Raw genomic sequence first — 27,876 nt, forward strand, 5'->3', positions numbered from 1 at the left:
CAGGCGCCTGAATCAAGTTAAACCTTTTAACAGGTTCTTAGTTTGAATAGAACAAGCAGTTCACTGTGGCTCCAGTAGGTGGCGGTGTTGCCTCAAATTTATAAGAGTAATATACTATAGTACAAATACTACAAATATAATACTACTAATAATATAGATACGATAGAGTACGATATCAGAGTGTTGTATGTTATTTAGGGGAAAAAAACCAAAATTATTCAGCAGGAATTATTTTTTTTTTTTAGTTAAAATAGAAAATCATGAATTATTGCTACTGCAACAATACAACATATAATAGTTATGATTTCATACATTCCATATTTTTGGAATATATGGAATATCCACATTTTTGAATTGATAACTTTCAGTAAATTTAAAACAATTTCCAAGTTAAATATTCTTAGGGTGAGAATATATTTTTTTAAATCTATGCTGCGGTGCCGATTAGTAAAGAACTTATGACAAATTATAATTTAAAAAAAAAAGATTGCAGTTATCCTCGTTTATTGCGTATGTTTTTTTTCTACCAGATGTATTCATTACACTCCACTTTTCCACTATATGCTGGGACACGGCACTCTGAACAGCCAGCGTCTTTAACCTTTCATGGCTTTGACCTGCTAGGAAACCGGAAAGTCAGCTGACGGCCATAAATGACCATCACACGTTTCAGGAATATTAAACAGATATTTCTGTTAATATTCCCTTTAAAACTGCTCTTAAGCATTACTCCTGCCCCCCAGTCAAAATAGTCAGTTTACAGACAAACATATCAAACCAACGCTGCTGTTGCCCCTTTTATTTATTAATTTACTGGGTTTTACATTTACGCCCTGACTGAAGATAACACTATATGGCTTAACACGATTCTCTGGGGTGGCCAACATTTGGCAAGTGGGCCACGGCTCGCACCGCACCACCTCCTCCCCTTGGGGGCGCCACCTCTCACCTCTGAAGCTGCGTGTTGCATAAGAAGAAAACCGTGGCAGATTTCAGGTTCACAGGTTTGTGGCCAACACGCCTGTTCTGATCCAACGGCTGGCAAAGAGCAGAGAGATCAGTTGTTTCCACACGACGGAGTATTAAGGCCGCACGAAGAAAAGAGTCAAAATTACGAGAATAAAAGCGGGATAAAATTAGAATAAAATCGTAGTATTACGAGAATATACTTCGAGAATAAAGTCGAAACAATACGAGCAGAGTCACATTTTGAGAATAATCACTTCTTAGACTTTACTTGAAATATTTTCTCGTAATACTGACTGTATTCTCGTGTGACATTATAATACTATGACTATTCGTGATGTTTATTATTGTACAAGTTTATCCTCGTAATTGTATTTTTTCTTAAAGGGCCTTAATACTCAGTATAAGTCATGATTTAAAAACAAAATATGTATATAAAAAGTGAAATACTATAAAAACCAGGCAGGTCTTTCAGTGTTGCTCTCTTGTGGGGGTGCATTTTCCTTATGGCTTATACAATATAAGCCATAAGGAAAAAGCTTATACTGTAAGCATTATACTCAGATTCATAAAGGAAAAATGTGTCAAAGCGACTAACAGAATTAAATGAACCCACCAGGACATTATTTTGTGAACATCTTATTTCAGTAGACTGAGCTGCGCAGGACAGTCGTTCCTAACTGAGGTCGTCCATTCAAGACGACTTCAACAAAGTTTGCCGTTTCATGGCCTAAAGCATACATGCATCCTTTGCAATATTCTACCAGACCGAACATTGCAATAGTCCTTAGACCCTTTCCAGGAAACTACTGAAACTGTTGCAATCGGGCCAACGGTGCCACAAAACCACCAGACTCAACTCTCTGTTTCACTGGTATTGCAGAGATGTGAACAAGCCTTTACACTGCGAGTCACAAGACTTTCCACCAAGTCTAGTTGAATCCATTTAGATGTGTAATTAAGAATTACAAGCAAGTCATTTGACTGGATTTGTGATGTAAATCAGAGTAATTTGGGGATTCTGAATTGTCTGAACAACCAGCACAAGAAAGTAAAATAAACCCATCGTTGCTGTTAATTTCACAGTAAATATTCAATGAAATACATTTTAATCTATTTCCTGACCCAGTTGGAGTTAGATTTATTCATTTGCAGACAGATTTTAGTCAATTCTCATAATCCCCACATTTAACACCAGAAAAAATAATTAGAATTTGCTTGAACAGACGAGATGATCAAAAAGAAAGATTATAGGTTGAAAAATAAATCGAGACGCAACATCTGATTTGCTTCTGACATTTAAACTAACACAAAGAATGATAAATTAAGGCTAATTAATAAACTAATCATGTGAGCTATACTGTGCTGAATGAGCTTTTTGTGCTCAAAACTTCGCTGTGAGCCCATAAGCAGCCAGTGAATCAAAGCTAGCAGGACTAGCTTATTACCAAAACGTACTGGTTCTGTTTTGCTGTTTCAGTTAAGATAATGCACCTTACTAATTTGCATGTAGGAAAATAAAGCAGTTTGTTAGAGTAAATGTGTTTTTAGCCCAACTATCACACTGAAACATTGCATTTGGAACCTAAATGAAGGCATGTAATACTTTTTCTGTACGTTATCCACCTGCTTGACTTTAAGGGGAGGAAGCGAGGCTAAAAGCTGTATTTTACTTTTACACTTGAAAACAGCAAAAACAGGAAACCGTAAAAAGTCAGTGGCTCTCCATTCTAGAGCCTTTTTGGATTCGTCACCCACGAAAACGGCCACCAATTTGTGGCAGCTCTGACATCTGGTATTTTTGTGAACATGCTTGGTTTCAGATTAAATCTTTTCAAGTCAAAGGGTTTGGGTTTAAGTGAAGTGATGAGTCAGTGGTGTAACGGCCCTAGTCAAGTTGAGAGTCTTTATGAAATGATCGAGTCTAAAGTCATGTGACTCGATTCCAAGTCACATGACCCGAGACTCTGTTATCTGCATTCTTCAGGTTTTTCCCAATTATTCGCTGAAGGTCTCAGACAAAAGCAGCCGTTTGGTTTTAAACCAACTGCTGACAGGTTGCAGGATTCCTATTCATTTTTTATGTTAGAAAAAAAAAATCCACAGATTTTTCCTGATTCAACTTTCCGGAATTTGTAGATGTTTACATTCATTTAAGACATAAAAACTAAACATTTTTATGAGCCTATGGGTGATATTTCCAGATTAGAGCAGCTTAAAAAAAGAGGAAAAAAAGAAAGTAGGACCAAAAGATGTTGAGGACAATTTAGAAAGGAAGGATGACAAGGAAACAAAGAGAGAGCAGGCAAGTGGAAGGGAAATGAGACGATGGTGGACAGAAAAGAAGAAAGGAATGAAAAAAATACAAGAAAGGAAAGAGACCTAGACAAGTGGGTAAGGAAAGCAAACAAGGCAAGGAAGAAAAGGGACGAAGACGGAAGTAACAATGAGGGGACGAGGTAGGACAGAGGGCTGGAACGAGGAATGGACAATGAAGGAAAAGAACAAAAGGAAGGTACCAATGAATGAAAGATGAGAGGGAGGATAGAGAAAAGGAAAGAAACAGGGGAAGCAGTGAGACACAAGGAAACAAGAAAAAGAAAGAAAGATCGGCACATGAAAGATATTCTGGGAATACTTTGGTTTTCTTGGCGTCATCAAATAAAAGTGCTGTAAAAAAAAAGCCACGAACAGCCCAGCCAACAATATCCATCTAGGCGTTTCACAAAGGCTTTATTGTCCGTTCTCATGTGGTGACTTAAAGCAATTATTCTCATCTAGCACAACACCAACGAAGAAGAAAAAGAAGACAGTCATTAGATGACCGGTAGAGGTGCTGATGGCGTGAAAAACAGAAGTAGGAACTGACTTAGATAACCGAATCACTCACCTGCAGCCGTCTCTGCTCAAAGAGCTTCGGCTCTCTCTGGTTTTATCATCTATGTACATTATGGCCACAAACGCGTTAAATCAGAAGGTCGTCAGAGTCTCTGCGCTCCATCTTAGCTCTACGTCGCTTCAGTTGTTTTCCCCGATCCGAACAGTTCTGAGCGGAAAGCAACAATCTCCTTGATATAGACGGCCAAAAACAAGGAAACCCGAAACATCTCCATCAGGTTTTTGTTGCTAGGTAACTTGTTTTTGACCGTTTCCGCAGTTTGTAGAATTTTATATCAAACGTAGTTTGGTTTTTCTGTTAAACTACCTGGAAACTTAAGGGAAAAAAAAAAACAACAAAACAAAATAAAACAAAAACTGGGTCTGAAACAGAAAAACCCATTAAAAAGACTTTTCTTATGTTCAGAGGGAAAACTCCAGACGCTTTGGGAGTTTTCGGGGAAATCCGTCGGCTGTTCCGTCCGCCTCGGTGGAGGATGGCTTGGCTGCTGGGAAAACACGAGGACCAAGCCGAGTTGGAAGGCTGTGGAATTAACTTGAGGGAATTTCAGAGAGAAACACTGATCTGAGCTCAAAACCGGAGGTGAGATTTGTGTTTCACCATGTATCTAAAGAAAGAGAGACGAGAAGACAACAACAGGTAAGTTATAGCTTTGAGACATCAGGTCACGGAAATCAAAGAGGAAAGGAGTAAACACCTGTCGAGGGTTTCCCAAAAGCGTAAGAAGACGGGTCGGTCGAGGTGGCGTTTGTGGCGGCTCAGCTCCAGGACGGTCACGTCCCATTTCTGCACGTTCGGGTCCGTCTTCGCCTCGTCGTATTTCAAATGGAAGGCCCGAACTGCAGGGGAGAGAGGGAAGCGCGCGGTGAGAATGTTGCGTTTCGCCCACCGCGTCCTCGTAAGCCAGAAAGGCCTTTCACTCACTTTTGGCAAAAATGTCGACCGGAGAGCCGTCGGGCAGCAGCCATGGCCAGCCCTTGAACTGCCAGGCGGGACCCTGCACGAACACGGCCACCACCCGGTCCCTGCAGGAACACAGAGCGGCCAAACTGAAGCGGGAGGAAGTTTCCCCAAAAGATGTTCCAGATGCACGCGGCGCGCTGCGGCTTGACTGATTTACAACTTTTCGGTTTTGTCACGTGTTGGAGAAAAAGGAAACTCGTGGGGTATTTTTGCGCTTCCTCTGGTTTCACCCTTCACCCTTGACACAAACTTCAGTAGAAGTGAAATTACACGATTTAGCAGAATCGTATAGCCATGCAGCGAAAGAGTCAACATTGGCTCCTCTATTAACCCTTTAACATTGTTTTTACCAGCGCTGCATTGAGAAGTAGCTCGCACAATGAGCTCAGCTGATGCACAGTTGAGAGAACATGATCTCTCAATCATGTTCCCAAAAAACATGAGCTCAAAAAAGTCGATTTTAAAATACCGCCCCTTTAATGATTTCAAGGTAAATGTGGAGCCCAGTTTTGATCTGGTTCCCATCTTTTAGACATCCAGGGTTCTAAAAAGCTCTCCCTGGGATCATCACTACGCTCACATTTTGAACCAGATTAAGCATCAAGTTACAAACAGAACCATCCCAACCTGGTTGCACTAATCTGTAAGAATGAGGACATTCAACCACCAAGTTTTAGTTTTGGCACATCTGCACCAGGGGAAGATGAACAGCTTGCTACAGTCTAGATTCTACTGAACATATGAGGATTATTATGTAATTAAACTGGAACAGTTTATTAGTCCTTGCACAAATTAAACGGCTGCAACACAAACACCAACTTGCTAGCAGGCGACTTTGAATTTCATTGCAATGTTTTGCTGTACGTTTGTGATAGTGATCAAAATGTGTACATTTGTTCATAATGTTTTGGTCCAGGCGTTGCTTTTTAAGACAGTTATTCCCTCTGGTTCTGAATTTCCTGTCCCTATTTTCTTTTTATTTCATCATTCATCGTGTTTTTCTTTTCTTTTTATCAAACCTGGTCTTCACTGGTACTTTGGTCTCAATCAGCCCTTTTTATTTATAAGGACAATTTTGTTTACAGATATTTCAATATTCACTTTATCTGTTGCTTTGTTTATGAATTTTAGGTATTTCAAGTTAGAAGTTAATTAGGACTTAAAATGTACTGATTTTTGAGGATGCGTTTTTGCATTATTATGCCATTACCATGATATTACTTGAAAATGGTCTCAAAACAACAATAATGTCGTTTATCACAGTAACTTTTGGAACAATTTGTCCAGTAAATTTTTTATTGTGACAGACCTAACTGTGATTTTCACAATCTAAATTAAATTATCCAAGTAAATGACCTTTTCAGTGATAATCTCGACCATCGATGTGTGGGTTACTGGACTTTTATCTCCACTTTTCTGATACTTTGGTGTCTAGTTCACTTAATTCCTATCCACTTTAACTGTACAATCTTGATACTGATGGCTATGGATTTTAATCCCATATTAAAACTTGGGTTTCAGAAAAGGCCTGTTATTCTACTATATTCTTTAAAGCATCATCGTTAATGATTTGAGGTGTAGGGAAAAGGAAGTTTGTTTGTTTGTTGTTAAACAAACAAACAAAAAAGAAAAGCAGAACCATGCTGAGACTGTTCAACAACTGGACTGTGACTTACTTCCACAGCCGGAAACCGAGCTGATGCAGCGCTCTCTTCACAGAGTGACTGAATGAAAAGCAGCAGCTCACCAGTCCTGTGGAGCCAGTTTCAGCGGCTGGTCGATGACGCGGTAGGGAACGGTGACGCTGAGCGTGGCGCCGCCCGGCTGGATCTGGTCTTTGCGCCTCTGGAGCAGAACCTCGTTGTCCCGCTGGATGCCCTGCTTCTTCTTGTCCTCTGATGTAGTGAACCTGGAAACAGGGATTTGAAGGATTCAGTCTCTCCGTTTGAGGATAAATCCAGTTTATGCTGGTTGTCCATCCGACTAGGAGTACTAATCCTTTGGTGCCTGGAGTTCATTTCATACACCGTATCAGTTCACTACCGGTTTCCATGGTCACCACAGTGCTGAGACTGCCCTCGTCAAAGTGGTCAATGACATCCACATAATTACAGACTGTGGAAGAACCACGGTGACGCAGCATTTGACTGTTGACCGCGACATATTACTGAAGTAAGTGGAGAGTTGGGTAGGATTCTCAGTCAGTACTCATTTGATTCGAATCTTATCCACAGAACGGCGATTTCTTTGGGTAGACTTTAAAACGCTGCTAGTTTATAAATCCCTGAACAGCTGAGCACCACAATACATTAAAGATCTGTTGTTGTATCAAAATTCCACACCTCTCAGGTCTTCTGGTTCTGCTCTGCATCCCCAGAACCAAACATGGAGAAGCAGCATTCAGCTTCTGTGCACCACAAATCTGGAACAAACGTCCAGAAAACTGCAAAACAGCTGAGTTCCTTTAAATCAAGTCTAAAAATCCACCTGTTTAGAGATGTCTTTGATTAATGTAACTGGAATATTGATCCATATATTTGACGTGTATTTGCTTGATGATGGCATCTGACAAAATGTACTGTTTATTGCTCGTTTCATAATAACTATTGAGTTTTTATGGTGGAAAGCACTTGGAACTGACACGTTGCTATACAAATAAACTTGACTTGAATGTTGGTAATACTTGGTTTGCAGCAATATGATAAAAATAAAACAAACACCAGTTGTTAACATCGACCCAAGTATACTTACTGGACAGATAATAAAAAGAATCCACCAACATCGACTAAAATCGGTGTGAAAGCTGAGATATTGTGCATCCCTACTTTTGGCTGAAGGTTATTCTGTGAGAATCTTATATTCAGCCAGGTCTATGTTCTAGATTTCGGCCATCTTTTAAACCTCTTAGTGCCACTTCTGGGAGGTGCTTTTCATTGTCTACAGAGAAATACAACTAATCGGAACATAACTTGGGAAATGAATCATTAATAAACACGTGCCGGTAGTAGTGGGGGGAAAAAGGGTACTTTTACATGTCAGCCACTTTATCTAAACTAGAAAGGCAAAGGCAAAAAAAAAAAAAAAAAAAAAAAAAAAAAACCATTACATCCACATCTTACTTCAGATCCTGCAGAAGATCCTTAGCATTGAGCATCGTGATGAGGGAGGTGGTGGCAGCAGGGATGATGATGATGGGGGTTCGGGATCCTGCAGACAAAGTGTTAAAAACGAGCAGGTCAGCGAACGCCTCACGTTAATTGGTATTTACATAAAGGGCAGCAGATGTGTACCTTTCTTCTGATTTGGTGGAGGTCTGGCTTGTGAAACTTAAAAAAAAAAAAAAAAGATGAGAAAAACTGTTTTCAGAAACAATATAAATCAAAACATGTCAAACATTAAGGATCATCTTGGGTCACGTGACTCTTCTGACCACACAAAGTCCCTCCAATCGTAATTTTATCCAGACAGAGCATATTTCTATTTATAGAGTCTGCAAACAAGTTCTCTTTTGGTGAAACCCAAACTGAGGTCACTTTGTTCTTATCTCAAGACAGCTCTCTAATGAGCTGACAGAACTGTTAATGCGAGCAGCAAATAAGTTGAAGTTTCCTGTCTTTATCAGCTATAAACAAGCAGCATTTTAAGAAACAAATCATGTTTAATGTGCACTTTTACAGAAGTACAGGTCATTTTATAATACTTGGAAAAAGTACACTGGAAGCACAATGTTTATACGTAAAGATTTTAAGTCAATTCGGACCTGGGCGGGGGACTGGCTGCAGCGCCGGGGTCTGGGCCTTCCGGGCAGACGCTCCTTCCTTCAAACAGAAAATAAAAACTCCATGGTCACACACAGCTGAACAACGCATGGTTTGTGTCTGACATATGCAAAGGTAAACATGGTAAACAGAAATGTTTTTGTGAGGAAAAAAAAAAGAAAAGTTATAAAGAGCTCAATTTGGTGTGAGGGGAAGTGGACTGTCCTTCAAGATCACCGACGGTTCAGAAAGGAGCAGAAACTGCTCAAGTTTCAATAAGTTACTCATTTCTTCTAAAGAATACAGTTTTTAGACAGGGAAAGAGAAATCTAGATTTCCTGCAGCTCTACCAGTTTTAAGTTGGGACTTTGACTAGACCTCTTCAAAAAATCTTTTTTTTTTTTTAGGGTCTTTGTGTTGTCTGCGAAGTTCAATTACGATAAGTTATTTGAATCAGTTTTGCAGATTTTATTTACAGGCAGTGTTTCCAGACTTTCAACACGTTCAGCATGAAAAAAACTAAACAAACAGCTTTGAGTGGATTGTTAAATTTGGGCTGCCTTTCGCAACGGGAGGGTTTGTAGAGGAAAATTTACAAATGTATGTCATTGTGTGACAAAAGAAAAAAAAAATTGTCAAAATGCAGCGTTATTGCACCAATCAACTATGAAATCTTGATTCTGTTGATCGTAATAAGGTGTCACTATACAATTGTATTGCAAAGAACAGAAACCTCAGGGAAACATCAGGATTTAAAAGAACATATCGCCACTAAAAACTCAAGTCACATCGTGTTCGAAGAGTCAAGACCCCTGCAGTCCCAGTGGGACCTGGTTCTGGTCGGAATATGTATGTATTCTGAAAAGTCTGAATGCAGGCGATGACACATGACCATATCTGGCGCTAAGCATGAATTATTTTTGGAGTTCGGTGGGTTTGCATTGTTTTGGGGGTGAAAACAATGCAAACCTGGCAACCCTGAGAGCAGGTGTCTTTGTGTGAACATAGTTCACCTGTAACTTAACAAAAGGGGGCAATTATACAACTTTACACAAGGCATGTTGGTGTGGAAAACATTTTCTCTTAAAATCAGTTGAAAACTCTTTTCCAACATTTTCAAATGTCAAACACTAAGTAACGCAGTCGGTTTGTAGCGGCCTTTGTTTTCAGTCATCAGACAGGAAATGAGAGAGAGAAGAAGAGACGTGCAGCGAGCGTCTCGAGGTTGTCAGTTGTGGTCCAGTACGCTGCAGGACGCCAAAAAACAAACGCAACCACTCAGAAGAGGTCAGCAGCAGACAGGAAATAACCCATTAAAAACGACACCAGAGATGGAGAACTGAGTCAGCAGTAAGAGCCAAAGAAAGCTCATCATCACCGATGAGCCGGGAACCAAAAGAGAAAAGAGAGCCACAGATGCAGTATGATGATAAGCACTGAAAAAGAAGGAACAGTAATTAATGTCTTCAACTAAAGCAAGAATTCAAACATACTTTCCAATTTAAAAATACTTAACTGGTCCCAAAGGGAAATTATACAAATGAAATTTGGCAAAATCTACAGTTAATCTCAAAAGGAGCATAATTTTTTTCCCTGAATAGTTTTCCATGCTTACAAATATGCTTTTAATTTGAAGATGCAGTATGAAACTTTTATTAAAAAAATGTATTTTTTGCATACATGTTGAACCTGTCGCTATGCCATGACAGTGTGGTACCAGGCAGATAATCTGTAGAAAAAAGAAATTGAGCTCCTCCGCCTTCCACCAGGAACAACTGATCAGAGCCAGGGGGCGGGTCTAAGAGCTGTCAATCAGCCTTTGTGTGACGCTGCTAATATGGCAATAAGGAAGGCAAAAAGAGACAACAAATTAGATGCATGTTAGACAATATAAGGCCTGCAGTAAAGCTCAACACCCTTCTCCTTTCCCCAATTTTTAAAAAGTGAATTTCAGATTGTGCTGTGGCTAATCTCACCTACCTAGTAATGGTGCATGCAGTGCAGACATGAAAGCTCCCCAAGCAATCCTAAATTTAATTTCCTTTAATCAACTTTTTAATATAGCGAGCTTCCTGTGGTTTAACTTTGAACTACAGCCTGTTCTGTGGCTTCTACAGCAATCACCAATGTGCTTCCAATAAATTATTCAGGACATGTTTCATTAGGACAAATCCCAAACAGACTGAATATTTCATAGCGTCTGTTTAGATTCTCCGCCAGCGCAGCGGTTAGAAACGTTCAAATGAAGCTGATCTTGGAGGAGCAGCCCTCCTGTCCGACTAATCCCGATGTTGTGAACCACTGCGCGGGCCGGGCAGCGGCGCTTCGGAGCCGACGGTAAGAGGATAACATCGGCACAATCTCAGCACTTTCACGGTAACGTAAACAGATTAGCACGAATTTGTTTTGCCCGGCAGATGTTGATGGCTAGTTGATAAGCAACCTCTATCAGCGGCACCACGGAATAAAACTCCCTAAGATTAAAATCACGCACGGCAGCAAGGCAATGACAGGAAATCCCTAAAGGGAGGAGAGAATGTGAGGAAAATCATGCAACATGTTTCGATGTTAAATTTTAGAATGATGACAGGACTTGATGTGCATGTGGGACAGTCATAAAATAATGCAGTTGAGTTATTTCATTGGACTCTGTCTGTCTGGGGTCTCTAAGCACATAAAAGGCATTGACCTAAATGAATCAGGACTTTCCCAGAACATTTTTCATCCACAGTCTAGTTAGGATTTGCCATTTTTTAAGGCTAAAACTCTAGATTGCATTCTATATATATATATATATATATATATATATATAGGAGAAAGACCAGACACTGTAACCAGTAACGTGCTGTATGATGTGAACTGTAACACACCTGGAAGAAACATTTTGATCAACTGCCTGGAGGAATTTAAATGGTAATGCATTTGAATCGGAATATATTATCTTGTCCTGAACTGGATTGACTTAAATGATTTGTGGCAAAGTTGAATCAGATGTTCCTTAATATGACAATCTGTATTACAATGACTAGACTGATAGATAACTATCTAGCTACATTTTGGAGAAGTCATATGGCTTCTCTTATGGCTGTAGCCCCCATAAGAGAAATAAGGAGGTCTAGATGTTGGCTTATGTGGCAGTGCTATTGCATATCAAGTAATATTTGGTGTTTGAACTATTAAAATAGGCAGCTATGACCATTTCTAGAGGAAATTAAGTATCACAGATTTTAGCTCTTCGCTGTTGACTTTTATCTAAGAGTCTAGAATACTATGTGGTCCACTGTAAAATCATATTTTTCCATTATTCCCTTATTTCTTCAAATAGTTTTTGCTTGATCACTTGGTCCATTCCAAACTAAATGTTGATTATGTTATTAGGCATTAAGAAATACAGAAATTCTGTGTTAAATTCTGCATTTCTTACACTTTTTGTCTTCTCATTCTTCACTGGAAAACATTAGTTGCTCGTTTGCCAACATAGCAATATTAAAAAATCACAGGCTTTCAAAGAATGCAAACAAGTAGGATCGCAACTATGTACTTTGACGTGTATGCAAACACACTATAAACATAAGATCATTGTTGTCTGTGTGTGTGTGTGGGCGAGCGTCGGGAGAGGAGCTGAAGGAGTGGAATGACACCTAATCAGTGCCTCTATTCCTGATCAAATCATTTACACACACAAACAGCTGCTTACAGAAAGAAAATGCAGACAAGAAATCATTCTTCTGCCAATGTTTGGCGCCCCGTTTTATGCGGCACCCACCTTTTCCGCCACTGCAAACAAGTGTGGTGGAAACAGCATTTTAGTAATGCGTTTGGAATTGCCACGCAGTGTGATAAATTAGCACAACTAACTGAATGCTGACTGTAAGAGGTTTCAGTTGGCCTCAGTCCATCATTGCCAATGTGAGAAAATTAAACCAGAAGTCCCCCCCCCCCCATCTGTTAATCCGATTAGGAAATCTAATGTGTTCCAAGTGTCGACAGAGAATTCTCTCCTCTTGCTTCACAGCATGCCAAATTCAGATCATACTTTATTCTTCTTTCTGGGGAGTGGGTGTGAATACAAATAGGTCAGTAGCCCAGCCCCCCATCCCCCCGCCTCCCCTCTTTAACAGAGCAGCCAGCAACAGCAGCAGAGACGCCGTGACGTGCTGGGAGAGCGTAATGCCACCAAGCCTGGAGCTGCCTCTCAGAACAAACGCACAACTGACAGCACTGCCTCGCGCTCCTCCTGGCCGTCCTCATCCTCCCCGCTGTTTGCAGCCAGAAAACAGAGCGTGAGAGGCTGCCGAATCAGGAAAGGCAAGAGAGGAGCAGGGGAAAAAAACAAGAGGATTGGAAAGAGATCGCAGGGAGAGAAGACAGCATGCGTAAATCAAAGGAAAAGAGTGCAGAGGAACATGAGAATGGAAAGAGGAAGAGAAGCTGAAAGGAGATGTGAAGCCCGTCCGATGACTACTGCTCTGATTAACACGTCTTGATTACGGTGAAAAGGACCCGCGGCTGCGGCTAACCGTCACCTACAGCCTACTCTTCTTTTTCCTCCTCCAGCCACAGGCAGCTGCAGCAGCGTCAGAAACCAGCCTCGGGGCTGGGGAGGGGGGACAATGCATCAAGACAGATGGAGAGATTGCAACACTCCAGCTCTTCACGCACGCTCAGCTGATGTGTGGGGGGAGAGCGACGGCTACGCAACCGGCTGAACGCGTCGTTTTCCCACTCCGAATAGAACGATGGTGAAAAGCGATCGGTCTGAGCTGCAGCGAGAAAACAGGAGGGTTCATCGTGGGCTTTGGAGGAAACGAGGGAGGACGTGAGCCGTCCGAGCCTGCACTGCACGGCTGTCTTTCAACGACGGCTAAGGAAGGAGGAAAGACCAACAGGGTGAGATTTGCAAACCTTGCAGTGGCCTGCTACAGAATTACCTGCTTTTAACGGAGCCTACAGGATGTGAAGGGTGTGTCAACTTAAGAGGGAAACATTTCTGTTTCTCTGTTTTGATTCAGGCAGATGAGATGAAACTCTTCAGTTCTCACAACCCTCTGTCCTGGTGAAACCCTTCAGTAGAGAACCGTTTACTTCTGTTAACATGAGTAAACATGAGAAGTCAGAGCTCACTCAGCTTCAGGCTGCTGCTGCTGGTGGAGATGATACACATATAGTCAGTCTTTTAGGGAATGATCAAAGCGATCTGCAGATAAGGAAATCATCCTATGGGTTTTAGCTTTCTGAACAACGCACTTCTCTCCATCGGACTAAGATTAAAGTTCTGGTAAGCTAACGGGATTTTACTGGAAGCTATCCATGCCTAATTTCTTTTACAAGTGATGGATTTGCGATCATCTGTATTAAATGTGCTAGAAAGAACCGTAAATTCATCTCTTTTTTTTTTTTTCTTTGTTTGGAAAAGTTCTTGGTTATGCAATGATCAGGGTTTTGGACCAAATTCCCATTTCTCTTTCCAAACTAGAGGAGTCTTTGCAAAAGTACACCAGTTAACTTTATGTCCACCGCTCTAGAGAACATGGAGAACAAAAAGAAAACTATTAGAATGAGGATATGGGTTTTTGTTTCTTTAAGCTAAATTTAAGTGAAAAGGTGAAAATAAGAATAAAAGATGAAGATAAACAATCATTTACTGATTATGACCGCAAATGTGTCACAAGGGGGCCAGGGAACTGGAGGAGTTGAGTGATTTAACAATAAATCATCGACGTATTTCTGCGTATCGGGTCGGTTACTCTGTGGTGTTTTCTTAAAGGAGAAGTGATTTATTATTTCCTTTGCATTTCCAGGTCAGTGTTTGGGCCACATCAAAAATAGTAAGCCTTCTGATAGATATGAATCTGATCTGGACTTTTGTAACAAACTGTTAGAAAATATGCCTCAGCCAGTGAACATACTTTTATTACAAAAATGTAAATAATATGACAACTGTCTTTCTACGCTTACTGTAGAATTGTAGGTTCTCGACTAGAAGCAGGTGGCTGGTAGCTTTACCTAAACAAAAGTATCATCTTGTCCAATGACAGTGACATTTTCCTTTAAGTTCCCCACTGACACCTTCCATACCCGGCTAGATGTAAACCGCTTGTGTGAGTCACTGACGACATCCAGTACTTCTCCATAACGATGTGTGAAATTCAGTAGATATTCAGCATCTTGTGAAGGAATATTCCATCCATTACATTTCAGATTACACCTGTTTTTAGTCCTTCACTTCTGCAATATTCCTGCATTGTTAGACTCATTTGTTCTTCAAGATGGCCGACTGCAACTTCTTCTGTTACAACAGTCGTTAATTCACAGCATTCAAAGTTATGTCTGTGAACATTCATCAATAATTTAATTTGATTAATTTGTGATGGTCAATTATTATTAAAATAATTGTGAACTAGGCAGTAATCGGCTAATTGTGAAATTGACAATACAGTTTTTAAGCCAAACTCTCAGAGCAGAGCAGTTTTTAAGCCAAAATTGTATACAAAAAAAAAAATAACATTGTGCAATTGAGATAAAAAACAATATTTGGAAAAACTGTTCTACCCAAAACTCCTTAAGTGACATAGATCAAGAACCGGATTCCTTAACATCCTCAATCATCTTCATTAGGAAAGTGTTTCTGAACACTTGGCTACTGTACAAATCCAATCGTCTCTCCATCAGTGAAGAGTGAAAGGTGTTCACGAGCAGATCAACAACTTCGGTGCCTGAACAGAAAACTGAGCTGAGCTGGGATGAGTAAGAACAGTTAAGGGTGACTCATGAAGCGATGACCGCGCGCTCCTCTGGGCTGCTCTAAAATTAGTGCTCCAAACATTCACCAAAACAAATACAACCTTGATTTCAACAGCATGGAGACGCGTGGATCAAACCTCAGCAAAAGCAGAGAGCGGTCCCCCGATATCACAAATCATGTGCGACTATTGTTGCTTCTGCAGCAAAAAGAAAATGTGTCCAACAATTAAAGCTTTGATGATATTCTGGTAATTGTAAACCCTGTTAGAAAAGCCTCCAAATAACCGCTTAGCACACATTCTTCATTTGCATCAGCATTTTACCAAACAAGATCAGATCAGAAAAAAAGAAAAAAAAAAACAAACAAGATATTCTTTGTTTTCAAGCTTTGCTGGCTTCGGGGTTGATGTTAGGATCTGCGCTGTAGGTAGACTCATGGAGCAGCTGACAGTGGCTCTCGGCTGGAACAATGTGGCTTATATATTTAGTCCAGCTAAAATAGACCGACGTGTTTAAAGAAAGCAGCTCACTTAACGATTCCAGTTCATCTGGGATCCACGCTTTACACACACAAACAGCTTCTTAGAGTTCTGTGTTTTGTATATGATGAACCAAATTTGTTCTCCAAAAGCATATTGCTTCACATTTCCAAATTAGTACTTCATGTCTTACTAAAACACTAGTCTTTAACATTTACTCCTGTTGTGTCATTGATGCTTGCTGGGGAGAACAGGTTTAATAAATGTTTTTTATTGTCCAATGTGAACATGAATGATTGTGGTCTAATCATATAGAGGAGTTAAAAACGTACCTTTTAAATATGATTTTATCCTCTTGAGTTGGTGATTTTCAGCTCTGGCGTGGGATTTGACTGCTTAGTTTCAAACGCAGGAAGCTTCAAAGCGGTCTTATCCAACTACTAAAAGTAGTAGTTTAGACCAAACCTTAATAAATCTACACTTCCGTATAACAAAAGTTGTTGTCAGATTTTAGCGGCTGTAGGATTTTTCTTTATCAAAAGACCAAAGACAAAAGCGCTAGCTATTTCTCCTGCTAACGCTAAGCTTGCACGTTTGCTTTGTTTGTACTTACCCAGCAAGCCTTGCGCTATAGTCTGCTTCCTGCTTTTGGAGCGGTCTCCGGTCTGCTCGGTGTTCACATATGCATTCAAAGAGCACCAGAGTTCGCTTCAACCAAACTAGGTTTGTAGGTGGATCAGAGTTCGATCACCCCTTCAGACCTCTCCAAATGAACTGGACTTTGAAGGCAAACAAGCTAGAGTTCACTTGAAGCGGATTAACTAGGACTGGTGTGAATGCACCTTAAGAGTGACAGTGAATTTGGAGATTATTTTTTTCATTTCTTCCCTTTTGCAATTTTTAAATATACTTTAGATACTTCTGAGTAGAGCTTTCTTTTGTAGTAGCAGTACAAAATATGATTTTGTTTGTATATTTTCTAGAGTTGTGACATTGCAGTTACCCTAAGAATCCTTAAAAAGGGTCTGAAATGTGGTGGTAGCATTGTTGAACCCAAAATAAACCAATGCTTCTATACTTTGAAATATTTCTAGCTATCTAACACAACCATTATTTCTCTTTCTGTACCTACTCATAATCATTCTCTTATTTCCTAGGGTATCTCTTGGTGTGGGCACAGATGCAAATAAATACTGCAGAGTGAACAACCTTTAAACCTGACACAAACTCTTCATTTCTGTGATCAGAGAGCGGCTGAAGGACACAGAACAATGCAGTGGAGACGGCGCCACTGTTGTACGCACACGGCCAAACTTCTCTATCTCCTCTCTCTGCTGGGATTCCTCGTGTTCCTGGTCCACCACGTGCGGCTCCCCAAGCTCTCTGGGATCCCGTGGTGGAGGGGCTACCCTGTGGTGTACGGAGGCACGGTGCTTCAAACCGCAAGAAGCAAATGGAACGGCAGTGCCGCGCACTCAGCGTGGAGGTTTGTGATCGTTCCCCAGGGAACGTTGACAACCAATGCCAACATCAATGTCTCTTTTCATCGTAGCGACACTGGCTTTGAGGGTAATTTGACAGGCAACAGCAGCCAGAGCCAAATGGGAGCTCTTAATGCTACTCTGACCCACGGACCTTTCCCTTATGTCATCAACGAGCCGGATAAATGCCGACAGAGCAAACCTGCCCTGTTTCTCGTCCTGCTAATTGCCACTGAAGCTCGTCAGGTGGAAGCGAGGAACGCCATCCGGCAGACTTGGGGGAATGAGAGCGTTTTCCCCTCCTTGGGATTTATTCGACTGTTTCTGCTGGGGAAGAAAGATGGAGAGCTGGGACTTCTGCAGCAGAAGATGCTGGAGGCAGAGAGCCGGAGGCATCGCGACATCATCCAGCAGGACTTCCTGGATTCCTATAAAAACCTGACGATAAAGACTCTGATGGGAATGAACTGGGTGGCGAAGCACTGTCCGACGGCGAGCTACGTGATGAAAACTGATAGCGACATGTTCGTCAACACGGAGTACCTCGTCTACAAGCTGCTGCGGCCGGATCTGAAGCCCAAAAAGAACTACTTCACGGGCAACAACATGAGAGGCTTTGCACCCAACCGGAACAAAAACAGCAAGTGGTACATGTCGCCCGAGCTCTACCCGGGTGAACGGTACCCCACGTTCTGCTCCGGGACGGGATACGTCTTCTCTGGGGACCTGGCCGAGAAAATCTACCGGACGTCATTGAGCGTCCGCCTACTGCACCTGGAGGATGTGTTCGTGGGAATCTGCCTGGCCGAGCTGCAGATCGAGCCCACACCTCCGCCCAACGGCTTCCTGTTCAACCACTGGCGGGTGTCGTACTCCAGCTGCAAGTACAGCCACCTGATAACGTCGCACGGTTTCCATCCCACCGAGCTGCTCAAGTACTGGCATCACCTTCAGAGCAACAAGCACAATGCCTGCATCGGCACGCTCAAGGAGAGGTCGAGCAGGGCCCACTCCAGACTCCGGGACAAGCAGGCGCATTTACTGAAACAGTAGCTGTTATCTTTGACCATATAACTGCGCAATTTCACATTTTGTACATAAATTTGCTTAATGAAAACATGGCACTTTTGCCCCCCCAAAAATGTTTTTTGGTAAGTTTTGGCTTTAGGATGAAGTGTTTTGTTTTAACTATGCTGAAATTGGTTTATTTCACAAAACTCCAACAGAAATACTTTCGCGTCACTCAAATCGCATGATTGACAACCAGATGCTACTGGGTTCAAACAACTAAGATGACAAGAAGTGGTAGGAGCATGACGGCGCCGCATGTTTAATGGCTTACCGTGTGAACAAACTTATTCATGTGTGATTTTAATTGTGTTTGATAGAAATGCCACAATTGTGTTTAGCAAAATTGTGTTTTTTCAACACAGGCGGAATATTGACAGAGTTTTGCCAATATTTGTAATGGAAGCGCAGTAGGGTCCATTTAAACCCTACTGCTCAATACACCAATGATCTCCATCATTGTTGAACAAACCTTACTTATTTTGAGATAAGACAAACAAAACGTGTAAAAACTGATAAAATCCTGTGAAATTGTGGCCATTTTTCAGCTAATACTGTTTCTACTGGAGTGATTCCCAGCAGAACGTCCATGTACACGGTGCTGTGTCATGAAAAATAATGGGTGAAATGAACAGGCGTGCAGATGAAACGTCTCTGTAAAATGTTAAATCTGCTGTCGAGTTTGATAATCTGAAATAAATAAACATTTCCAACACAACAACCACAGCTTTAGGGGGGGGGAAAAACGGTGAGCAGGTAAGTGGAAGGTGAGACTGAAACTAACCAATCTCAGCTCAGCTATCTGGCTGTACCATCATCCAGTTCCAGAATAGTGAAAGATGTCACAGAAAATACAAAATGACAAGACCAGCAGGAATCATTATAGAGAGGTTTTGCTTAGCAACACAGTATTTTTTTTTAGTCATACTGTTTCCAGTGCTAAGCAGGTGCTAGTGCAGCATATCACTCTGACGCCAATAAACTGATGTTATTTCAGCCAAACTGATTGAAGGGTTAGATGAACCAGTTAAAAGTAAAACCAACACATTAAATATAAATAATGTGGAAAAATATGCACCAAATATTTTAGAAATTTGCCCCCGCCTCCCAAATGGAAAAAAAAGAGAAAAAAGTATGGTTTACTATGTTTACAAGTAAACATATTACTTCACATTGATGTTTAGGTCTTAAATTGTAATCAAAGTCAAAAACAATATTCTGGTTCACACATATATGAGATGGACCAATTTAGACCTGAAAGTTAAAGGTGTTTTTTTTTCTGCCAATAACGCAGCAGAACCAGTGTTGTTACAAAGTCCAGGCTGTAATATCCTGACTCCAAAAGATTCCTCTTCCTTTTTTTCCTGCATTAAAATAAATCTGCAGTTCATGTTGATAAAATTACATAAAAGTATTCTGTTCTAGTCCTAAGTGGAAAAAATTAACATTTAAAGGTTTGACTTCATTAGATGATAGTAATAAATCCAGCTCTAACTCAGTTTAATCTCTTCTTAGAGCAATGCCATGAATAAATCAGATACCTGTTGGTTAAATATTAGGCTGGTGGTATAAGGGTTTTTGTTTGCAGCACTAATGAATTTCAATAAAGTTAAACATTTCCCATTTCATGTAACAATGTGTTGTGTGACATCCAAGGCTCTCCTGCCTCAATCACCAGCCCAGTTTCAGCACTGGAACCCTTCAGGTGGAAAACCCTCTACTTCTGGACCCGGCTTCGTCACCGGGTCCAGAAGCTGGTCTTACCGTCACTGACTTGAGGGTCATGCCGTGGTAGGTGCCCATGGTGTCGATTTTGAAACCCTCCGTTTCTACAAAGTAAGAAAAGGTGATGAGCTGCAGGTTATGAACACACAATGTAAGAAACTAACAAATACTGATTTATGGTCGTTTTTCTAAAGCAGGTTTCAGTGAATTATAAGCCTGACAGCCTCCAGGCTGCACTTGCGCCCCCACCAGGCAAAGCAAGTGCAGCCTGATTTTTTTTATAAGTGAGAGTTTATCTATATAAAACAGAAGAATACATAAACTAAAAACTGGAGTGTAGACATTTTTAGAATTGTTTTGTAAGCTTGCTGCTTTATTATTAAATTGAATATAATTTCAGGATTTTGCATAACTTTTGTCCAGGTTAACTTAAAAAGTGAGCAATCATTGTTACAGGTTAATTTTCTAAAGTACAGAAAAGTAATTGTTGGGGATGCACAAATATGACAATTTGGGCCGATGTTGATATCTGATATTAATACTGGCAGTATTTACCAATATTTTACTTTATCAATTTTTTTTTATTTAATTACCCGATTGTCAGACTAATCGACAGAATACTCGATTACTGAAATAATTTACAACAGGCCTAATGTAGACCTTGTGCATACAAACAAGACACAACATGGGATAATGACTCAATCTGTACCTGCCTTGGGAAACTTCATTAGCTGCTTTGACAATGATTTACTAATGGTGTAATGGACGTAAATAGGACTCCAGTAGCTGAGGCAGAATTGGCCGACATTTTTCTATTTTGTGCTGCAAATGACATTTGGCTTTTCTAAAGAAATACTCTCAAAAAAAACAAAAGACTGATTTTATAGAATTAGAACCATGAAGCAAAGTCACCTTCTTTTCCTTTGAATCGCTCCTGATCGTATCTGTTGTAGGCGGCCGGGACGGGCTGCTTGTTCCTCAAGGACGGGTCCTGCACCAACAGAAACCGCACGTTCACTTCTGCATGTAGCCATTTTAATTTATTCGGACTGAATTCTCATGAAGTTTCAATGAACCTTTACAAGTAGGGAGCTTTGTACTGCTTTTATCATGAGATAAAGACATGTTTACCACTTGGGTAGTGTTCTGTGCTGGTCTCTGCTCTGGTGCTCGTCCTTCCTCTCTGGCTTTCACCGACTGAAGGATGGCAAAGATGTTCTTCGAGAAGTTCTTTAATAAAAAATAAAATAACACACACACTAATTTAACATGACTGTAAATGAACATGTAATCATACAAAATGACAAATATTCAAGAGCTAAACATTAAAAAAAAACACATCAGCAAGTAAAGAACTGAACATTTGTTATTGCTAGAGGTATACAAGTTCAGAGTGTAAATAAAAGGGCCAGTTTATAAACCCATGTTTCACTAGGATATAAATAATTTTTTTTAAGAATCTGAAGTTACAGTTTATTAAAGTGTGTATTTGTGGTTTTAGTGTGCTACATAAAAGACTTAAATTATCAATGACTAGGGAAAGAAGTTCAGTTTTAATAAGGGATTTGTAATCCATACTCGAAAATGTGTAAAAAAACCAAAACATTCTTCAAGAAATTCTGAGTTTTATTGTTTAAAAGAGCTAAAAACAACTTGGAAAATGCCATTAAACCAAAGGTCAGATTTCTACGCAGGAGCCAACTGAGAAATTCAACTAAAAATAACCTGCATGATTACAGATGCTACAATATGCTCCAGTTCATCTAAAACACTTTTAAATGCTTTAACACAGTTTTAACAAGAACGTTTATTAAACGTCAAGATAAGCCTGTCAAGTTAAAGCTGAGACTTCAGTTTTTGCCGCCACCTAGTGGTTAAAACGGAGGCGTTTTGGACTTTTTTTTCCTGATCTTGTACAGTTCCTCTCAGCGTGGCTCTGTTAGCGTGGGCGGAATCGGCCATTTATCACTGCAGCATATGTGAAGCTGCCGTCAACTTCCCTGTGTGGATATTACATAATACTGATGCAGCAGAACAAACAGTTCTGCTTTGTCTCTTTGCTTTGAATGCTTATCGTTCAGTAAGTCTCTTTAACTCAAGAGGAATGTCTGTCACTTTTATTATTCTCCCGAGGAACTAGAAGACATAATGAGTTGAAACAGTGAGCCGACAGGAAGAGAAAGTTCATATTTATCAGCTGGATCCTTTATAAAACCCAAGCTAGCGGTCATGTTGCAAGTGAGTGTGGTTGGGATTTGTCGGGCAAGTCGTGGTTCTGACCTTCCCGGTGCTCTGGAGGATGGTGGTCCTGGTCCTCCAGACCCGCTCTCGGCTGACAATGTCCCTGGTGACGTCCACCTCTGCGTCCACGAAGCTCCTCTGCTTCAGCGTGATGTCGTCGTCCAGGTCCGTTTTGATGGTCGAGCGTTTCTTGGCCATGATTTTGGCTTTGATGGCGGCGATTTTCTCCACAGACATGGCTTCGGACAGAGATCTGGATGAAGAGTGGGGAGAAAAAATAAATAAATAAAATGTCAGGTTTTCTGGAAGGTAGCATTCTAAATAATGTGACTTTTTTTGAGTTTATTATAGCCCTATAATAGGTTTTGACTGAGAAATCTCGGTTTTGTACCTGATCTGGTCCGTCTGCACGATGCCCTCTTTGTGGCCCTCCAGACGGGCAGCCAGGCGCTCCTTGTCCAGACGCACTCGTTCTGCATCCTGAAGGTCAACAATAAGGATTACTATTTACTTCATTTCATTTTTCTGAATAGGAAAACAATTAAAATAAGTATTTTATCAAAAACCGGAGGTGTACAAACATCTAAATGCCTGATCTCTTAAGATGCTACAAAAGACAACGCAATAAATCATGCTTCTAAATTAAAAACATGGCTTACTTTTCTTGCTGACGCACCTTATATTAAATTAATAAAGCTCTTTTTAGGTTCTTACTTTATGTTTTGAAGAAAATATGAATATTTTGTTGTTTGTTTAGCCTGTACGTAAACAAACATGATGATATCATGAAAAATAGACAAACTATGGATGAACGAAGCCTCAAATACTGTACTGGAGAACTGGAACACACTTAAGACATTAAATCTCAACCGTTGAATATAAAACAGGCTGCCGTAAAAACAAATAAACTGCCTTTTCCAGATGAGAAATGTAGCTATACACAAGGTATTATTCAATTTTAACAAGAAAATAAAACCTTAAAAATATTTACATCTTTTAATACAGAAACACAGACAACTATATTTTGTTATTATTTTCAGGTGTAGTGGAAAAATAAATTTTTCCGTCAAATGAAATCACAGCTGTGATTTGTATTGACACCCTGAATTGATAAAAGAGCCATTAAAAAAATAAATAATTTAAAGTGTCTAGTCCCATTTAATTTGCATCAATATGACTTCCTGTTTCAATGGGGTGTAATTATGATTGCAGATAGATATTTTTCAAAGCAGGAAACCCAACAAACTATTAATAAATGTGCAGGAAACTTGAATGAATTTGTACCAAGTTTGCTACCTGGATCTTGTCTGCAAGACATAGAAAGTGCAGAATCATTACAAAAGCAGCAGAAAGATTCTTTTAATTAAAATGATTCCCATTATTATTGTGGGGAAAAAAACAAGAAAAAAGATTTAAACTGACGATGTGGTTTCTGGTTAGTGGTTTAAATTTACAGTCAGTTTTTCTATTACAAGAAACGTTGGGCGTGCCGTGGTGGCGGAGGGGTTAGCGCGATCCACATTCAGAGGCAATGTGGCCTCGACGCGGCTGTTGCGGGGTCGACTCCCGGACCAGACGACGTTTACCACTCATCTTCCCTTCTCTCCTTCCCCCTTTCCTGTCAGCCTACTTTGAAAAAGGGACACTAGAGCCCACAAAAAGACCCCTTGCGGGGCGATAAAAAAAAAAAAAAAAAATGTTTTAGTTTAGTGTCTTTGATTCATCAAGGGCTAATCCAAACACCTGTTCTAGAAATAAAGAATAAGAACACCTCTTTATTAAAAATGATTATATTTTACAATTGAACGATTTGTTTTATCAGATTTTAAAGTAATATGCCGGCACCAGAGGAGGTCAGGACCAATTAAAGCCAACAGAATTTACTTCATTATACAAAAAAGCTCTAATTTTTTAAATTTTTTTTTACCCCTCCAGGGGGTCTTTTGTGGGCTCTAGTGTCCCTTATATGACAGTAGGCTGACAGGAAACGGGGAAGGAGAGGGGGGAAGACATGCGGCAAATGCTGTCGGGTCCGGGAGTCGAACCCGTGACGGCCGCGTCGAGGACTCAAGGCCTCCAAATACGGGTCGCGCTAACGACTACATCACCACGGCATGCCCCCTAAATTAATTTTTTATAACATTTGAACTTGTTAAACTGCAAGCAATTTGTTACTTTTCATAAACCCATGTGGTTGAAACTCATCGATTTGCCTCAGTTACCTCAATCCTTGGTTTCTTGGCTTCAGAAGAAACTTCATCAGCTGCTCTTTTAACTTGGGGAGGAAAAAAAGAGAAGAAAGTTTTATCACCAGAAATTCAACGTACAGACAATTAAAACTCCTCAAACTGAAGTTCAGACAAATTAAAAGCAGAAACCTTCACAGCCACTGCCACATCATCATAATAATAAGAAGAAGAAAAAAAGCTGCTATAAGCATACCTTGTGTTGCCCTTTGAAGTCCTATTTCTATTGGTGCGCTTCTGTCGATGCTTGTTGATGTAGCTGTAGCGGAACAGAAGTGTGTTGTTCATTACAGCAGGTCAAGTTTTACCTCTACTGGACAATCAAAGAGTTCTTCATCAAACTGGTGACACAAGCGAGAACATTCGACAGAACGCTGAGCTTTGTGGAAAAATCTGCTTCTTGGCACGCAGTGTGTTTTGAAGACACCTAGAGGCCACAGACCGCTATGACGGCAGGACCATAAGACTATGCTGAACAGTTTTCCAGTACAAAGTGGACCCATTGCCTTTACCTTTCACAGGTAAGAATTAAAGATAATGTAAATTTACGAGAATTTCTTGACTTTGTGGCCAGTACTTTGCATTTCCGTGGTGAAACAAACTTCTAAACAACAAGAGAAATATATTTCCTATGTAACTAAATTGCCCCAGTTAACTACTCTGATTATTTTTCTTAGCTAACTTTTTTTTTATACTGTGTAGTTTAGAGAGAAAGGCAATGAGAAACCTGTAACGGGCGCATCAACAACAGACCAAAAGCACTGTCGTCCAATCAGCCATTTCTCAGGTCTCCAACGGGGACATACCCTTTCCGTTTTGTTAATGTTGTTGTGTTTTTGAATTTATTGAAGTGGTTTGCATCTCAGGGCCACCGTAGATTTTATTTTTGGGCCACATCACCCAGCCCTATGCAGAACTACCCAAACTGCACAGGAAGATCAGATCCTGCCAGCTTGTTGACAATTAACCTGCACTGATTTTACCTCTTTTTATGTTACACGTTTATATTTGGGAAATCTACTTACTGTTAAGGCTGCAAAATATAAATATCCCAATATTTAATGATATCACTTGCTGAATACAAGCTCATTTTCTTCTTCCCTCTCTCATCTGTGCTTCCATCACTGTGACCTTTATCATTTTGAGCAATGTCATTGGCATCTGGTGGTGTGAGACTCCGGCTAAATATTAAATTAGCATGAAAAATTCAAGTTCTTAATACTTGAAATGTATTAGAGAGCAATTATTCATGTCTCAGCGATGTGACTATCGCGGTCATTATACATCAGTCTTTCTAAAACTAGTGGTCTGCAAGGTACTGCATGTAAATAACTATTTGCCATGATATGAGGTCAAAGTGTGACGCATACAGTTAGCTTACCAAAGGATTGTGTTTAAAAGTAATAATGGATAAGTGGCTTAAGACCGGATTATTGTACAGGAAAGCTAGAGATACCGGAGGGAAAAAAAACACAACTTATATGTTCAGAGCAATTCATGTCTGTAGGAATGTTTTTCAGTTTCTCTGGGAAAGTTGCAGAACTTTTATTTTTAGAACACTGTTACAATACATAGCGTGCCACCGGCTCGCAGATCTAGGTCTGCCCAGTCTGGGGGGCTAACAGCGACGAGGCGGTGAGCAGCGGTGCACCTCGCGCTGACTAACTGCATCTACAACACCTGAAATAAAATTATTTACATCGAGCTGAAAGAAAACAAGGTTTAGAATCCACACTTTTAGAATCCGTAAATAACTCCAACCACCTCCCAAAGGAAACTTGTTTGTGGTTTTGTTGTGGCCAGTCACATTTACAAAACAGCACCACACTCCTCATTATTGTTGTTTTCATGGACAAAGAATACATCAATAGGTGCATTGAGAGCTTAATATTTTCATTTCAGGTTGCATGTATTAAGACATTGTGTTATTCTGCAGGCAATTCCAAGCTACGCAGTCCGTTAGTGTTTGTTAAAGAAAAGCTCAACAACTGGAAACGTAGAGTGTACAGACTATAGAACATATTACATGTGAACATGAGTAAATTTGTTCTCCTAAGCATTCATTTTTTTTCCATGTATTCACACACATTACTGTGTGTGACTGGGTTGCATAGGACTTCCCAACTATACAAAAATCAAAACCCAAAAACTGAACATCCTGGCCGTAGGTGGACGAAAGTGACTTTTTAATGCATGCTACTTACAACTCTCGCCATTGAGGTAGGACAGCAATCCTTTTCGATCCGGCCGTCTGACAACAGGGATGTTCTCTGTCTATAATTAACATGCAGACATGTCAGGAACAGTGACGCTGTACACAGCTAGAGAGAAACTAACGAAAGATGCCAGCAGCTTTGGCTAAATGCTCCACTTACTGCAGCTCTCCGCACATACGAAGGATGCGGCAGATGCACATTGTTGAGCAAGAATAAAATGGAGTCCAAAGTATAATACTCTTTGGGTTGGCCCTCCTTGCCAGTACTGAGGGAGAAAACACATTGCCATTTTTAGGAGCAAAGTTTCAAAACATGGACAATTAAGCCAATTCTATATTATCTGCGCAGCTCTACAAGCATGAAGTTCTAGTTCTGCTTAACTCCTAGCAACAGTTAGTGAGTCCACATATACAGCTTTATGCTCAGAATATTTGCAAGATAACTTTTTCTTGGTAGACTATAAAAACAGAATAATAAGCGAATATTACAATAAAAGACGAGCATGTCCTCGCGACTTCATGAAACAAGTCAGAGCTAGCTGGCATCGCTAATTTAGCATCCCTTCACTGAGACAAGTTCGGTGTGTTCGCTCCTAAAATAACAGGAATACAAAAGAAGTGCAAAGCCCACGCGTTTACTCCAAAAATGAACAGTAAGCCGGAATATAATTTCTGCAAGTTACTGAAATATAATGCGAAAGCAACCAGCAGCTTAAAAGTTCTGAGCCCACGGAGGAGTTGTGTTAGCATTTTAGCACAAAGTAGCTAGCGAGCTTTACGTTGTTGCGGAGAGGGAGTTACAGGCCTGGGAGAAAAGAGGTTTAAACGTGTTTAGCGTGCTGACATACCCCCAGATTATGTAGTTTGTCTTCACATTTTTCGGCCAGGAGAACTCGCCGAATATCACCTCATCCCCTTTAGCGACGATTTCCTTTTTCTGGATATTATACTGACGAAGAACACTCAACACATCCGCCATCTTCCCTCGCCTTCATGTAGTATGTTTACGAGGCCCCCCACATATCAACACCAAGCGGCCTCGCAAGTTGCCTGATCCAAAATATATATATTTTTTTATGAGCCAGGTGGGC

At 40.4% G+C, this 27,876-nt stretch overlaps 2 protein-coding genes across 3 annotated transcripts; one reads left to right on the forward strand and one right to left on the reverse strand.

Annotated features, from left to right (window-relative positions):
• Nucleotides 1–3,678: 3,678 nt before the first annotated feature.
• cdc73 (cell division cycle 73, Paf1/RNA polymerase II complex component, homolog (S. cerevisiae)) lies at nucleotides 3,679–27,810 on the reverse strand. Its single transcript, XM_028019499.1, has 17 exons — nucleotides 27,634–27,810; nucleotides 26,946–27,051; nucleotides 26,775–26,844; nucleotides 24,767–24,829; nucleotides 24,547–24,599; nucleotides 22,716–22,804; nucleotides 22,364–22,577; nucleotides 21,215–21,313; nucleotides 20,996–21,074; nucleotides 20,123–20,187; nucleotides 8,589–8,646; nucleotides 8,119–8,154; nucleotides 7,948–8,035; nucleotides 6,576–6,737; nucleotides 4,790–4,890; nucleotides 4,563–4,704; nucleotides 3,679–4,472 (listed from the first exon to the last, which is right to left on the reverse strand). The coding sequence occupies exons 1-17, from the start codon at nucleotides 27,762–27,764 to the stop codon at nucleotides 4,436–4,438; spliced, it is 1,593 nt and encodes a 530-aa protein (XP_027875300.1). The 5' UTR covers nucleotides 27,765–27,810; the 3' UTR covers nucleotides 3,679–4,435.
• On the forward strand, nucleotides 8,653–19,978 carry LOC114145857 (beta-1,3-galactosyltransferase 2-like). Of its 2 annotated transcripts, XM_028019501.1 has the most exons (3): nucleotides 8,653–13,476; nucleotides 13,599–13,864; nucleotides 16,967–19,978. In XM_028019501.1, exon 3 carries the CDS (start codon nucleotides 17,081–17,083, stop codon nucleotides 18,341–18,343), a length of 1,263 nt encoding a protein of 420 aa, XP_027875302.1. In that variant the 5' UTR covers nucleotides 8,653–13,476; nucleotides 13,599–13,864; nucleotides 16,967–17,080; the 3' UTR covers nucleotides 18,344–19,978. The 2 variants fall into 2 exon arrangements, with proteins under 2 accessions (XP_027875302.1, XP_027875301.1); XM_028019500.1 differs by lacking the exon at nucleotides 13,599–13,864.
• Nucleotides 27,811–27,876: the final 66 nt, after the last annotated feature.

Source organism: Xiphophorus couchianus, chromosome 6, assembly GCF_001444195.1.
Source record: "Xiphophorus couchianus chromosome 6, X_couchianus-1.0, whole genome shotgun sequence".
In the NCBI taxonomy this organism is placed as follows: domain Eukaryota; kingdom Metazoa; phylum Chordata; class Actinopteri; order Cyprinodontiformes; family Poeciliidae; genus Xiphophorus; species Xiphophorus couchianus.